This window comes from Macrotis lagotis, chromosome 1, assembly GCF_037893015.1.
Source record: "Macrotis lagotis isolate mMagLag1 chromosome 1, bilby.v1.9.chrom.fasta, whole genome shotgun sequence".
Classification (NCBI taxonomy): Eukaryota; Metazoa; Chordata; class Mammalia; order Peramelemorphia; family Peramelidae; genus Macrotis; species Macrotis lagotis.
This window is the reverse complement of record NC_133658.1, coordinates 698,382,119-698,398,657: the sequence shown is the minus strand read 5'-3', so window position 1 is coordinate 698,398,657 and position 16,539 is coordinate 698,382,119. Positions and strand designations below refer to the sequence as shown.

Below are 16,539 nucleotides of genomic sequence, written 5' to 3'. Positions count from 1 at the left end.
GCATATGCATACATCATATCAAAAGCTAGCAGTATTTGTAATGGGAAAACATTGGAAACTTTCCAAACAGGTATAGGAGTAAAACAAAGACATCCCTTTTCCTTACTTTATTTTACATGAATTTTTAAAATCCCAGCAATAGCAATAAAACATAGGTTAGCTATATCATATTGTCAAAAGTTTCAATAAAACAGCAGAAAGAGATAAATCTAAAAATTTCCAATGAGGAGATAAAATTATCCATATATATCCTGATATGATAAAATTAGTTTTAAAAATTCTAGAGAAAAAGGCAGAACTTTTGCTTATCAATAACAAAATTCAGCACAAAATAATAAAGTAAATTCCTTTAAAAGAACTACAGGATGCATAAGATATATAGTAGATTATCTATCAAAGAACATATGGAATCTATTTAGATTTAATTGCTAAACTCCTTCAAGAAATGGAGAATAAAATAAATAACTGAATAAATTTTCAGTTCTCATGGCTTGCTCATGCTAATAAGAACAACATATTAGTTAAATTAGTTGATAAATATTATGCTGTAAAAATCAGATGATCAAGAGACACTTTATAGAGTTAGAAAAAGGAATAACAAAATGTTTGAACAAAAAATATCTATAATTTTAAGGGAAATTATAAAAGGTAAAGAATGAAAATCTTTCTAAATCTTAGGTTGTACTGTAAATCTGTAATCATCAAAACTATTTGCAATGTTTAAAATAATTAAGTAGATCATTGAATCTATCTAAAGGAGGAAATAGAAATAATTGCACTCAAAAATGCAATTAAAAACAAATATAAGAATATATTAGTTGAGGAATAACTTCCTATTTTATTTGAATTGCTGCAAAAATTGAGAAGTGGTTAGGAAGAAATTAGATTTAGGTCAGCATTATATATCATGTCTGAAATAAACTAAAAATGTGGATAACATGAATAATAAAATTTATTTCACAAAACAATTATAAGAAATCTAGTTTAGCTGCTTTTCACATTATTGGATAGGGAAAGAATTTCTAGTGAAACAAAGGTTAGAAATAATCACTAAAGAAGAAACAGGTCAGCTAAACTACAGAAAATTGAATGTATTGACAGGAAGACTATAAATGCAAATAGAAATAATATTGTGAAAGAATCTGGGTATCAAAATTGTTTTTAGTGGTCTGAGATCTAAGACATATGAAGAAATAATATAAACATATAAAAATATTACCAGAACCATTACTGTTGAGCAAATAGACAAAAAACCCAGAAACAATTATTAAAAGAAGAATTTTAAATATTGCTAGAGCTATTTCCCAGTGGACAAGTAGTCAAAAGATATGTACCAAAAGTTATTAAAAGGAAAATTTCAAGCTATTTAACATCCACATGAAATACTGTCTAAAATCTCTGGTAAAGAGAGAGAAGCAAATTTTGAAAATGCCAAAATTGGAGGAACACCCAGAAAACTGACTAAGATGACAAAAGATTAGAAGAGTCAGTGATAGAAGAGTTATACACTTTTATTTCACTCCATATTTATCTTATCATCCTGAAATAATACTATATATTCTATAAATTAGAATTGTAAATGGTTCCAACTATTCTGAAAATTAATTTGGAATTATATTAAGAAAGTTATTGATCTAGAGATTTCTATGTTATTAATATTCTTCAAAAAAGACAAAGGTAGTAAGACAGGTATTAAATATAGGAAAATATTTGTGACAACCCTTCTTATGATATTCTTATGATATCAAAAACCTGGACATGAATTAGACATCTTTTGATTAGGATTTGACTAAACAAATTGTTGTATATTGACCTAATGCAATATTACTAAATGATGAATATGGAAAAATACAGAGAAAGATGGAAAGACATAAATTGATATAACTGAAGACTTTTTTTAGGTCCCAGGAAAATAAAAAAAATGCATAGACTAAATTAATATAAATATGAAGAATAAAAAATATTAAAATTAATTCTGTGAAAATGTAATGTCCATATTTGTATTGGGGAGAAAATTACAATAGATTTCTCTGTTGCATCATTTTTTTTAGACAGTTACAGTCACACAGGTAATATCTGAGGTGAGATTTGAACTCAGATCCTCTTGACTCCAGGACCAGTCCTCTAAATACTGTACCACCTAGCAGTCCCTTATTTTTGTGATATATAAGAAGATAAGTCAAATTTTTAAGAGTCGAATTAATCCTAATTAATACAGTCAGAGAACAGGAATAGGCAGTTTTCTAAGGAAGAAATCTGAGTTACCCATAGTTACATGAAAACAAAACTCCTCCAAATCACTAATAATTAAAATTTGTGAATCAAAACAACTCTTAAGTACCATCTCACACCCATCAAATTGGCTAAGTTGACAGAAAAAGAAAATGAAAATGCTGAAGGGAAAAACAGAAACTTCATTACACTGTTAGTAGAGCTGTGAACTAGTTCAATAATCTAAAAAGCTATTTGGGATCATGCCCAAAAAGCTATTAAACTGGACATAACCTTTTAACTCAGATACTGCTACTGGTTATATACTGCAAAAAGATAAAAGGAAAAATATTTATAGCAGCCCTTTTGTGATAGTAAAGATGTATTTAGAAACTAAAGGGATGGCTATAAAGTGAGCAAAGACTGAATAAGTTATGGTATATGAATGTGATGGGATACTATTATACATACGAAATGATGATTTTAGAAAACTTTGGGAAGATTTATTCAAACTCATGAAAGTAAATTGAACAGAAACAGAACAAATTATGCAGTAACAAATATTAAGATAATCAATTTTGTAAGACTTAGGAATTCTGATCATCAGTGTCAGCATTATCACCAAAATAATTGTCTTTTGATTTTGAAGACTTCCATACAACTGATTAATGGTGGTATGAGTAGCACATTATTTCTATTTGTGAGGGATATGCTGTGCAGAGACATCTTCTCTCTTGTCTTTTCTAGAACTATTTAATCTCAAGGACTGATTTGACAGGAAACAGGACTTCTGATGATGGACTGCTGCAAGAATCTCTTGGCCATTGGATATGTGTCAGCAAAGCATCTTGGTACTCCAGTAATTCTGGGCAAAGCACCAATGTGATAATCAGGAGACAAAATAGCAACTCATGGTATAAGAGGCACCATGCCATTTTATCTATGTCAGACTGTGACAGACCAGTTAATCCAAACCTGTCTTTTTATGGACTAATAGTCAGTGTGGCCTTTCTTCTTGAAATTTTCAATCATACTTCCCCTGTACATTGAAACTTTAGTTTTCCAGGATTTGCCGGGTGGGGATAATGCTGCTGGATCACTACCCAATTTCTGTGTTATTGGTTTTTTGGAACTGGGGCCTTGATAAAGAGGAATGACCAGAGGCATTCTTATGCCAGAAGAGGTGAAATGCTTAGACCAGTGCAAATCCAAATCATTTTCCAAGAATGTTTTCATTAATCAAGAATGAATGCAGAGGTTTGACGAGGATCAGATACCATTATATGGAAAACTTGATCAAATCAATGCTACTTAGCTTCTTGTAGGCAAATATGTGTTTATATTCTCTGTTATATACTGTGCTCTCTTTTTTTTTTTTTTAGGTTTTTGCAAGGCAAATAGGGTTAAGTGGCTTGCCCAAGGCCACACAGCTAGGTAATTATTAAGTGTCTGAGACCGGATTTGAACCCAGGTACTCCTGACTCCAGGGCCTGTGCTTTATCCACTAGGCCACTTAGCCGCCCTGTACTGTGCTCTCTTAACCTAGCTTCCTGTAAATTAGCTATATTTGTACACTCCCCACTGCTACCAAGTGATTACTTTCAGGAGAAATGGTTACCTCAAAGTTGTAGTCAGTGAATCTTGATGAGGTGAGGTTGAAGCAAGGGAGAAGCATCAAAATTAATGTAAAACCACTGGTAAGTCAAAGAATATGACAGAGTAGAAAGTGAAATAGAAGAAAAATTATAAAATAAACAGGATACTTCTTTCACAGAGAGTGAATTGAGACTGGAAAAAGAAGCAGATCTTTATGATTCATGCATTCCTAAAGACCCTCCTCATGACCCTGAACACACTATTGATGAATGCCTTTTCTGTAAAATGAAAGGTTTCAATTAAATGATGCCAAAAATACTTCTAGGTCTAAATCTGTGAAAATACAGATGACAAAAAAATAAGTAAACCTGCTACTGGAACCTCAAAGGAGATAATAATCAATGATTCCTGATTTCTTGATGATAGACTATGTTGAAGACAATCTTATGCCCCATCTAAATTGTGTTAGTTTCTCCTCAAACATTGTTGAAATCAACCTTGATGCTTGCTTGACCCAGAGGATAAAAATATCAATTCCAAGTGAGCTGAGTACAAAATAACCATGTGGCCTCCAAGAATTTTGTGATACTTGTCTGATGGGTTGTCAAGGAAAACTTGGAGGCAAGGAAGTTTCATTTAGCTGAAGCAATTCATTATCAAAGAAATATATTTTTGTTAGGTTCTTCTTTTAATACTGCCAAGAAAATCTCCTATTGTTAACTGTTGAGTGATGAATAAATGTCTCATTTCTTTGCAATATCACATTTAAACTATTAGTCAGATTCAGCCTAAAACAAGGGTAAAACACTGTTCCTTTGCAAATCTGACATGGACAATTAAGAGAATGCTCCCTCCATGCTATCTTTCTCCATTTATATCTTTTCTATTTCCTTTCCTCTTATTCCTCCTCACCAAAATTCTACTCCCTTTCCCCTTTGACTTTTCTTTTAATATTTAACTTTTAGTTTATTTTCACTTTTACTTTGCCTTCCCTTTTATCAATTCCTTCCTCCCTTATCTTTCCCTTTCCCCATCATTCTTTTCCCTGTTGATTAAACCAAATGGGATCCCTCCCTAAACCAATTCTGTTAAATAGAATTCACACTCTCCCTTCTTTCCCTCTAAAATTATAAATCTGTGTGCCTTTTCACATGGTGTTATTTATTGCTCTGGTACTTTTAATCAGGTATTATCAATTAGAGTTGTTTGATTAGCTCATATTGTTTTCACAGTATCATCACAGATTGATTGCTTCATTTGATAAGCAGCACTGTCAGAAATTACATCCAGTTATATTATAATTAGAATCATTTTGTACCTTACCTCCTTTTCAAGTACCCTCCAAGGACACACAATCCTGATCATGAGCCAAAGTATTATCCAAAGCCAAATCATTTCTTGAACTATTTGTGCACCCCACCCAGGCCTCTTTTTGCTCCCACCCTCCCCACCTGGGTACTTAACCCCTTGTTAAGTGAAGTGTGGATTTAAATCAAACCCTGATATAATTAACTACAAGAATCTTAAAGATATCCAAGTATTGGGAGGCACTGTAGGTTTCACCTGAGAACTTTTCAAATGATTCTAAGTTACAGAGACACTGACTCAGAACCTCACAGTTTATGATGTCCTCATTAGACAAAGTGCTAAGCTCTTGTCAGTACAGTAGAATTAAAGTGGGTCAAAGGATAAGATACTTAAATTTAAAGTTAACACCATTGCTTTTCATTAGGGTTTTTTGACTCAAACATAGTGATGTCATCTTGGACCTCTTCAATGGAGAAATAAGACCCAACTATATCCATATCCTTTAAGTCCAATCTCTTCAATTATATTTGACCTTTTAACTATCCTAAGAGAAATAAAGTTCTCAAGAATTAGAAGTGTTATATTTTCCCCTTTAGTGTTGTATAAAGTTTGAATGATCTTGACCAAAATTTCTTTTGTTTTGTTTTTTCCTTCCCCTTTTCCTTTACCTTTTTATGCAACTCTTGAATCCTGTATTTGGTGATTGAATTCTCTGTTCAGTTCTGTTCTTTGTGTCAGGAAATTCTGGAATTTCTCTATTTCATTGAGCCACCATCTTCCCCCCTGACAATATATGCTGAATTTTTCAGGGAAGAACATTCTGGGTGTTTGCTCTCTCAGTATACATTATTATAGGTCTTCAAGTCCTTCAATGTTGAGGATGATAGGTACTGTGTGTTTGTGTTTCTTTTGTATTTGAATTGGGGTTTTTATGCTGTTTGCAATATTCTGTCCTTTATTTGAGAGTTCTGGAATTTGGCTATAACAGTCCATGGAGTTTCTCTACTAGGATCTCTTTCTCAACGGTTTCTGTGGATATTTTTAATGGTAATATTGTTTTCTTCTTCTAGCAGATTTGGACAGTTTTCTCTTATAATTTCCTGCATGTTGTTTTCCAGATTCTTTTTTTGATCTAGGCTTTCTGGTAGTTTGATGAATCATAGATTTTCTCTTCTGGATCTATTTCCCAGGTAGTTTGTTTTCCCTCAAATGTGCATTACATTTTCTTCAATTTTTTTAGCCTTTTGCTTGCTTGATGGAACCTTGTATTCTCATAGATTCATTGATTTCTATTTGTTCGATTCTAATTTTTAAGGTTTTATTTAATTCCATTACCTTTTGTGTTTCCTTTTTTTTAGCTTTTATTTTTAAGGCAATGGGGTTAAGTGGCTTGCCCAAGGCCACACAGGTTATTATTAAGTGTCTGAGGCTGGATTTGAACTCAGTTACTCCTAACTCCAGGGCCAGTGCTCTATCCACTGCACCACCTAGCTGCCCCTTGTATTTCCTTTTAAAAGTTATTGAATACTCTGGTCAATTTTTCATAATTTTACTGCCTGACTCTCATTTCGTTTTTCCATTTTTCCTTTTCCTCTCTTCTTTGGTTTTTAAATTCTTTTTAAAGTTCTTTGTTGAGTTTTTGGATTTTAATACAATTCATAAACTCTTTTGAGACTTCCTCTGTGAGGGATTTTTCTCTCATTTCTTCTTCTGACATGGCATTGTTGTTATCATCACCTGTAAAGAAGTTTTCTATAGTGAGTGTTCTTCTAGCTTCTATAATCTTGTTCTCTTTTCTCATAGGCTCTTTGATAGTACTATCTTCCGTGGATGGAAAGACTGACTTACTTCTTTATCTGCCTATTGATTTCTTTCTCTCTTTGAAGGGACCAATACATGCATCAATTCTTCCATTAAGACCTTCAAAAATTTTGCTCATTAAGAAGCTATCCCAGTCTTTGAATATCTCAGTACCCTCCTTTTTGACATATTTTTCACTATATCATTTCTTAATTTGTATTAGAGTTATATGTCACAATTTTCTCTTGAGACTATAAGACTCTGAAGGAGAGAGATAGCAATGCTGTTCACTAGCAAAGTGTCCTGAACATGGTTGGTACTTAAGAAGTATTTGTTATATTAAATGGAGTAGTACTAAAGAAAGTGAATGGAAAGAGAATTATTAACAAAGTTGATGAGAACACATTTTTTTGGTTTTTTTAATATTTTGTTTGTTTCCCAATTATATACAATAGTAGTTTCTACTTATCATTTTTGTAAGGTTTTTGAATTGAAAAAATTTCCCCCATCATCCCTTTCCTCCCCCCCCAGCATGCCACAGAAGGCAGCCTGATAATTTTTACCTTGTTTTCATGTTATACATTGATCAAAATTGAATGTGTTGTGAGAGAAATCATATCCTTGAGGAAAAAATAAATCACTGGAGATAGAAAAACTATATAGTACATAGGACAACTTTTTTTTGAAGATTGTAATCTTTGGTCTTTGTTTTAACTCCACAGTTCTTTCTCTGTATACAGATGGTATTCCTCAGTTGCAGATACCTTAAAATTTTTCCTGATTATTGCACTGATGGAATAAGCAAGTCCATTAAGGTTGATCATCACCCCCATGTTGCTGTTAGGGTGTATAATGGAGAACACTTATTTCTTATAGAAAAAAGATTGAACTAAATAAAGTTTTTTTTAAGTCTCCTACCTTCTTTAATCATGTTCCATTTTTAGCCTCAGATCATTCTCCCCCCCTAAAATTTAGAAATTTCCTTTTCATACTGTCAATTTTAATTGTTTTTAGACCACATTTGGGTGTTTAAAACAGAGGAACAATTGTGAAAAAGCTATCCTTTTGTGAATACATTTTTAGAGTAACTAACAACTCTATCTATCCATCTCTCTCTCTCTCCCCCTCTCTCTTGCTCTCACTCTTACTCTCTGTCTCTCTCTCTCTCTATATATATATATATATATACATATACATATAGATATACATATATATATACACATATACATATATATATATACATGTAATATGACAATGTCACATAGGCAAGAGAGTGTCATAAAAGAGAGCTTGAACTACTAGGCAATTTGCTGGAAATCTCATATTTTTCTAAAGGAGGTCATTTAAAAAGAAGCTTTCTTAATAGTTTTCTCTCTTTGTGGTAAAGTAGAGAAAGTGAAAGAACTAAAGTGAGGGAAATATGTTTGAATTTAGCCCCACACTAACTGTATAGTACAAATCTCCTAGGTTATTATGAGAATAAAATGAGATATTATTTATAAGATACTTTGCAAATCTTAACTCAGTACATAAATATAAATCATTATTATTATTATTATTATTATTATTATTATCAAAAGTAGTATATTTCATTGGATGTAAAACTTACCAACAGGCAGAACCTGGTTGGTGAACTGAAAGTGACTAAATCCTGAGAATGATAATATCATCTTATAGTTTAGAAATATGATGGACAGAAACATAAGGTACACAATCTTACATTTACAATGAAATTCTAAAAATTAAAAGTGAAAATTCCATATTTTAAGTTTTAAAAGGAGAAGTTAGTTCAAGGGGCTAAGAGGACAGCAAAAACTTAGCTCAATACAATATTCTCATTCTATTAAAAATCAGTATTTTCATTCTATTAAAAACAATTTCAGGCACATATCTTAGCCCATGTCATCTTGTGCTCAGTTTCTGGATGATATTTCCTTAAGTTTCAGAGTCCATTTTTTAACAAGTATTTTGGATTTCCATGTGGAAAGTTCTGCTAATTTCAAAATAGATTGGAGTTTTCAATGATATGCATACCATGATTATTCTACCTAAGACAGAATTCATATTTGGGATAGGAGTTGAATTAATGTTTAATCTTTGAAGTTGCTTAGTATACATTTTTATGAGCTTGCATTTCTAGGATTTTGGTTATATTCAGATGTTCATTTGTAGTAAATGAGAACTTTTGCTCCTTTTCTCAAAGCTATGAAGAATACAGTAATATTTGTCATCCTGTAGGACCTGGGAAAAGAAACTATGAAGTAAAGGCATACAGTACATTTTGAATTAGGATAATATTAACTTGTTTCCATCATGCTCTGAATATGGACACCAAGAGATTTTATTGTTTTTTTATTTAGTGAATAAGAATAAACTAAAAATAAATGGAACAACTCAATCAGCATATTTTGAAGGATGAACAAAGTTATTGGAAGAAAAATTAGTGTGGAAGTCAGAAAGTATGTCACCCTAGAGCAGTACAATGTGGTTGTCCTTTGCATAAAATGGGTAAGGAAAAGATTGTTAACAAATTATTAATAAAATATCAATCTATTTAAAGTATTATTAATGTGTTCTAATATGTTATAATATTTGTCTTCAATAGATATTAATTGTATAATACAAGTATTATCAGATGGAATGGGATTCCATGAAATTTTCTGACACTGAAGAGGAAGTCTCATTTGGGAACCACCAAACTATCCCATTGCTTCTCTCTCAAGTGGTACAATAATATCACAAGAAAGAATATAAAATATCTTACCTCATTACTGCTATCAACATCAAATTCACTGCTAAATGCTTTGGTGTTTGCATTTTCAGATTCAAATTCTCCAAGAGCAATTGGTGCTGGCATTGGGAGACTAGGTTTCTGAATAGATGACTGAGAACCATTGTCCCTCATGTATTTTTCAGTGTTGTTGTCAGAGGCACTGGTTCCCTCTTTTTCATTCTGGAAATCTTGATCATTGCTTATTTTATTAACTGACTCACAAGATGTATCATTTCTTTTCTCCATACTTAGATTTTCCACACTTTTGGTCTCTTTTGAAATGGTTTGCTTCTTAGTAAAACCTCCTGAAATGAGGTCAAATAAAGTTTGTTTCACATAATGGATTCCTTTTTTAATCCTTTCCATTGCAAGATGAAGATTTTGTGAATCAGCTTTCACACTACTTATTGCAGAGTTCTCTGAAATAAAGGAGCTCAACAAAGCCACAAATAGGATAAGTACCTAAATGGGGAAAGAAAATAAGAAAAGATAAAAATGGACTTTTTATTTTGGAGTCGACATCAACGTTTTAAAAATGAACACTGGGTCAAAGAATAATTGTAATAAGAATTTCATTATTAGTGAACAGAGGTTGAAACTATTTTGCCTTGGCAAGAGAGTGGACTTCCTAGCAACTTCTATGGCAAGTTTAGTGTGGAAGTGTCCTGAACACCAATGGGATATTATCATAATTAGCAGAGTCATTGACCTTGACCTTGAATATGACCAAGGCCTTAGATATTGGGCTTGATACTGAACCAAATCCATACGCTTACCTATATCTGTCTTATCTAGGGGAAGGTAGATGGCACAATGAAATCAGGAATAACTGAGTTCAAATGCTGACTCAGATACTTCCTAGCTGTATAATGTTGGATAAACCATTTACCCTTCCTCAATCTCAGCTTCCTTGTGCAGATAATAAGCACCTCTCTCATAAGATTCTCATGAAAATCAAATTTGAACATATGTAAATGGTTTGCAAACCTTAATATATGATTATAATTTTGTTATCTTTATTATTAATATTATCTTGTTGGCATATATAATTTCTGGAGGAAGAGAAACAGAAAGGAAATGAAATATATAGAGATGAGAGAGAGAGAGAGAGGGATTATGTGATATCACCCTAGGTGATATCAGTTAAGTGAGCCCTAGTTAAATTCGTTATTTCTGTATTCTAAAACTAGCTACCTTTAACTTCCTCTGCTAACTCTTAAGATTCAAGTCATTATCTACTGACAAAAACCCCACAACTTCCCCTATTACACCAATCTCCCTTCTCCTCCTTTTTTTTATTACAGTTTTATCTTCTTCAGCTCTCCAAATTCAATTTTATTCTCTGGAAATACCATTATATCTTTCAATTTCTCATCATCATTTCTAATCCAAAAAGTGTTTACTAAACACTATGGAGAAAATAAGACCATATAAGCAAACGAATAAATGTCCTCATCCTCCATCTTAAAATCTACTGAGGTAGCTCAGGAAAGGCAAGAAACATCAAGAAAATAGGTTAATTATAACCAAAATGATTCCTTCTACCTTTCTGTAGTGTACCAGTTTATCAACCTACTCATCAACCACGATTTTCATTTTTATTCCAAGTATAGTTACCTTTTTGTATGGTGACATCTCAAATCTATTTCCATTACCCTCCATATATACTCAACTATTTATTCACTTTACTCCATTATACTCTGAAAATTTGAATTTCAAGTTCCTCTTTGATTGTAGTCTTCTGTTCTCTCTCTCTCTCTCTCTCTCTCTCTCTCTCTCTCTCTCTCTCTCTCTCTCTCTCTCTCTCTCTCTCTCTCCCTAATTACCTAAATCTATTCTTCAATAAGTTTTACCTCCCTTGTCTCTATTTCCAGATGTGCTCCCAACCTATCATCCTTGCTCTAATCTCAATTTCTTTCCATTGCAGTCTTGACTCCATTTGCCAACTATAGAATAACATCTAACTTTGAATCACTTGACCTTTATTTCATTACTTCTTACCAAATCTTACCAAATGCACACTCTACATCACCTGTATTATTTCCTTCTATTTTTTATTTATTTAAGGCAATGGGGTTTTAGTGACTTGCCCAAGGTCAAACAGCTAGGCACTTATTAAGTGTCTGAGGTCAAATTTGAACTCAGGTCCTCCTGACACTAGGATTGGTGCTCTATACACTGTGCCACCTAGCTGCTCCCTCGTTACTTCCTTCTAACCTTCTACTTGTGAGCTACTGAACATTTCTGACAAATAATATCATGCATAGTGTCATTTGAGTTTTATCCTTGTAAATGAATATCACACTCCTCCAAATCAGTTACTTGAATTGATCTTTTTCTTTGTAAGACTCCTGTATTATTTCTATTCCCTTAATCTTGAATGACTATACTTCCTACTTTAATTAGAAAAATAAAGTCATCTACATTTACCTCCCTTTTCTTCCTTTTTTAAAAAACATCTTTATGCAATAGCACAACTGAACCATGAACATGACCTTCCTAATAAGTAATTGAGAATATGTACAGATATTTACTTCCTAATCTAATTTCCAACATGGAATTTTGGAAGCCTGTTTCCAGCCATGCATGAGTTAGGGACTGGTAGTATGTGATTATAAAAAAAAATCTCCTAATTGACTGTCGAGGCAGAAGAATTAATGACTCAACTGAATTTGTATATAAGAGGGATGATTTCTTGCTCTTTCAGTGTGTTCCTTCTTGATGGTGAGTGAGGCAAGGGTTGCTTTGAGCTGTTGGATGAAGATATGAAGAATTACTCTTTATCTTACTGTGCTGCAATGCTTGTGTAAGGGCATGGTGCCTCTAATTCTTTTGTTTATTCCTACCTTATCTCAGGTTAGTGAATAATCTGAAAGAAGAATGTGGATTCTAGAAATTGAAAGATCCCACCAGAGTTTCCACCAGTGACTAAAGATGATAGCAGTGGTCACTTAGAATAGTAGTGGCTGATGACAGAGGAAACACAGTACTTGCATAAAATTGTGGGAAAATAGTCACTTGAATCTCAAGTGACTATTGTGAACCCTGGTAACAAAGAGAAATGTGAAGTATAGATTCTGGAAAAGCATAAACTCTTGGAACTCAACAGAGATCAACAAATATTGAACCTCAGACAACAAGTCTGCAAAAGGGAGAGATGGACTTCCAGTGCAGGTTGTCAGGAGGTACCCCTTTGATACATTTATTTTCTACCCCTGTTGTTCACTATCATTGTACTCTGAAGTATGTGCATATAATGTGTATATGCAAAAGGCAAATGTGTTCCTTGGAATAGATGGATAATTATAACTGTTGTTTTTCCCCCCCAGATCTTTTCAGGAATTTATTTTCTAAAAAACTAATGGTTCAACTGATGCTTATTGTTAATGAGGTCTACCCTAAAAGTCAGTTTTAGAAGACAAAATTTTGCTTAGGATTTTTTCTAGTACAGAGCTGTCAAATGCATGGTAGGGTTGCATGTGGCCCAGAACACTCCTGAATGCATACAGAAACATCACAGGATAATGTTTAATAAATTAAAATTCAATTAAACACAAATAATATTATTATGTTTTCTCTAAGATAATATGTGGCAGGGTTACCATTTAATGGCCCCAGTTTCTATTTGAGTATGATAGCAGTATTGTAGTACACTTTGAGAGAGACTTGCAGCCTTTCTTTGTGCTGAAAGTGCAAGTTGGGATAGTGAACTTAAAGAAAATTCTAACCTACATCATCTCTTCATCGCTTACTTTTCTCTTGTCTCAGAGGGAAAGATAGTCTTCTTGTAAAGAGTACTTTGCAATGTCTATTTTTAAATAAATTTTGTTATTGCCTTTTTCTTTTTATCATAATTATATGAACTTTTCACTTTACATGAAATCCTCCTTTATAGCAAAGAAAAAAATACTTGAACTATGACTGTAGCTGTAGTGTATAAAACAGTTCTTTCCCATCGCCATTGCCACATTTGCAACTCTTCCTGGAAGAAGTAGACATGATTTCTTATCTGAGACTTTCCTTAACCTTTAAAAAATGCTCAGGATTTTTTTTTTGTTTGTTTTGACCTGTTTCTTCTTTTACAACATGACTAATATGGAAATATGTTTTACATGATTACATATATTTAATCTATATCATATTTCTTACCATCTTAGGAAAGGGGTAAATGAGAGAGAGAGAGAGAGAGAGAGAATTTGGAACTCAAAATTTCAAATAAATTATTTTTGCATATAATTAGAAAAACAAACTATCTAAAATGAAATAAAACACCAGGAAAAACATTCAAATTTTGACTCCCTAAGTGATCTTTTCATTACACTTTTTGTAGTCACATATAATATTCTTTTGGTTCTACTCATTTTGCAAAGTCTTTCTCTTCCTCTCCCTGTCTTCCTACCTCTTTCCATTCCTTTCCCTATTTATTTAACTTTTTTTTCCTCTCTAGTGGTCTGTCTCCCACTGCCCCCTTTTTGATCTCTAATCTTCTGATTCTTTCCCTTGATCAATGTTGAAATCTATTTTTATTGAAAGACTTACATGACCTGACAAAGAGTGAAGTAAGCAGAGGCAAGAAAAACAACATATACAATGACTAAAACAATGTAAATGGAAAGAATAAACACTACCAAAACTGAATGCTAGAGAAATATCATGCCCCTAGAGAAAAAAATTTGGGAGGACACAGGGTCCCCCTCATCCCAATCCTTCATAGGTGTGTGTGTGTGTGTGTGTGTGTGTGTGTGTGTGTGTGTGTGTGAATGTGTGTATGTCTGTGTTTGTGTGTGTGTATGTGTGTAATCACATATTGCATTTATTTTAAGATCCTTTCAGTGTGTAATGACTGACTTTTGCTGATTCCCCCCCCTTTTTCATTTACTTAAAAAAAAATTCTCCGTTATATGGAATGAGTTTTGAGGTGGAGTTGGAATGAAGATGCAGAATACAAGGAGAAATTAAGTCATTTAAAAACAAAATAAATAAATAAAATTAATTTTAAAATCCATTGTTTGATCTTATTAAGTTCCAGACATTTTCAATCTCTTTAGTCTTTTATATTCAAACTCCCAGAAAAAGGTACTAGTACTCACTGTCTCAGTTTGTTTAATTCTTACTCACTTGAAAATTTATTCCAATCTAGATTTTTAAGACCTTCTTTTGATTACTATGAGTGATATTTTATCTATTAAATTTAATAGCATTTCCCTCACCCTTCCCAGTACTGATTATTGGTTTCTCTTTAAGTCTTATCACTGTAATTACTTCCTCTGTTCCTATCTTCCTAGATACTTATTCACTTCATGGCTCCCATAAAACTGCCAATTAATTCCTGGTTCTCCTACTATTCCAATTATCTAGCTCTTCTCTGATGGATTATCAACCATTTTCCATTAATTTAGTATGAGTACCATTCAAAGTTTTGTCCTGGATTCTTTTCTCTTCTTTTCTTAACATTCTCTTTCTTAGTTATAATTTCTGTAGGCTCAATTGTCAAATCAGTCTTGTATCACCAATTGTCTTCTAGGTACCTCTACCCCTACAGGTATCTCAAATTAAACATGAAAAAGAACCTCATTATCTTTCCTGATAAAGTTAATTCTCATCCATTCTACATTATTTCTTTTGAGAAGACTACCACCTTTTTATTCAATCATGTTACTCTTGACTCTTTAGCTTCCCTCACTTTCCAAATCTAATGAGTTACCAGGTATAATATGATATTCCCTAAAATTCTCTGATAGCTTCACCATATTTCTCCCTTCACAGAATCACAATCCTGGGTTAGGGGTTTAACCCATCATAATGCTGCCCAAATCACTCTGAGACAGGTCACTCCCATATTGGAAAATACTCATTTGTTCTCCATTGCTTCTAGGGTAAAATACAACTAGGTTGATATTTTAAAGACTCTATGATCTGGTTCATAACTGCTCATCAGATTTCTTTTTCTTTGTTTCAGTCAGTCTATCCCATTGTCTGCTCTTTTAACTAGACAGTTCATCTCTTAAATCTACTTTTTTTGCACAGTCTATTCCTTATCATGAGAATGTGTTCTCCCTCTTTATCTTTCCCTCTGAATTGCTAATTTTTGAGCTCAGGTGAGGTGCTAACTCAAGAAGGCTTTTATGATCTCTCTAGTGGTTAGTATTCACCTTTTCTTCTAACTATGTTGTTTTTAATGATTGCAGGGTGTAGCCTTCTCAGTGGATATAAACTTCTTGAGGGCAAAACTGTTGACTTCATTTTCTCAGTGTTTAGAACAGCATTTTACCTATAGTGTCAGTATTTAATGAAAGTTTGTTGAATTAAGTGTGACTTCAATACTAGAACTAAAAATAATAATTATTTCTCAAAATTGAGATCATACCTATAGGTTCATCTAAATTTCATTTACACTATTTTATTGCAATTAGTTTTAGATAATTATTATATTCTGAATGAGTAAGACTTTTGAATACTTACTAGGAGGTTTCCAATGATAATAATACCCATGTAAAAAACAAAGCACATGGATTGTCCTGCCACTTCCATACAGTCCCACATGGTCTCTATCCATTCTCCACACAGTGCTCGGAACACAATAAGAAAAGACTGGAAGAAATTATGCATATGCCAATTTGGTAGTGAACAGTCAACATCAATCTTGCAGGGATAGACTTGGTCACTTTGACCAAAGAAATGTAGGCCAACCACTGTAAAAAGAAAAATGGTGAAGACCAACACCAGTGTCAGACTTCTAAGACTCTTCACAGAGTACCCAAGGATTTTGATCATCATTTTCATCATTGGCCAATATTTTGTCAACTTGAAAACACGGAGCTAAAAATAAAGAGGAAAAAATACATTTTCAG

General features: G+C 32.9%; 1 protein-coding gene across 1 annotated transcript in view; it reads right to left on the bottom strand.

The window, feature by feature from the left end:
- Positions 1 to 16,539, bottom strand: part of LOC141507803 (sodium channel protein type 9 subunit alpha-like) — a 142,359-nt gene that overhangs the window by 32,516 nt on the left and 93,304 nt on the right. The window contains exons 16-17 of the mRNA XM_074215794.1: positions 16,151 to 16,507; positions 9,680 to 10,150 (exon numbers count right to left, since the gene is read on the bottom strand). Coding sequence (XP_074071895.1) covers positions 9,680 to 10,150; positions 16,151 to 16,507 — 828 coding nt within the window. The remainder of the gene's footprint in view (positions 1 to 9,679; positions 10,151 to 16,150; positions 16,508 to 16,539) is intronic.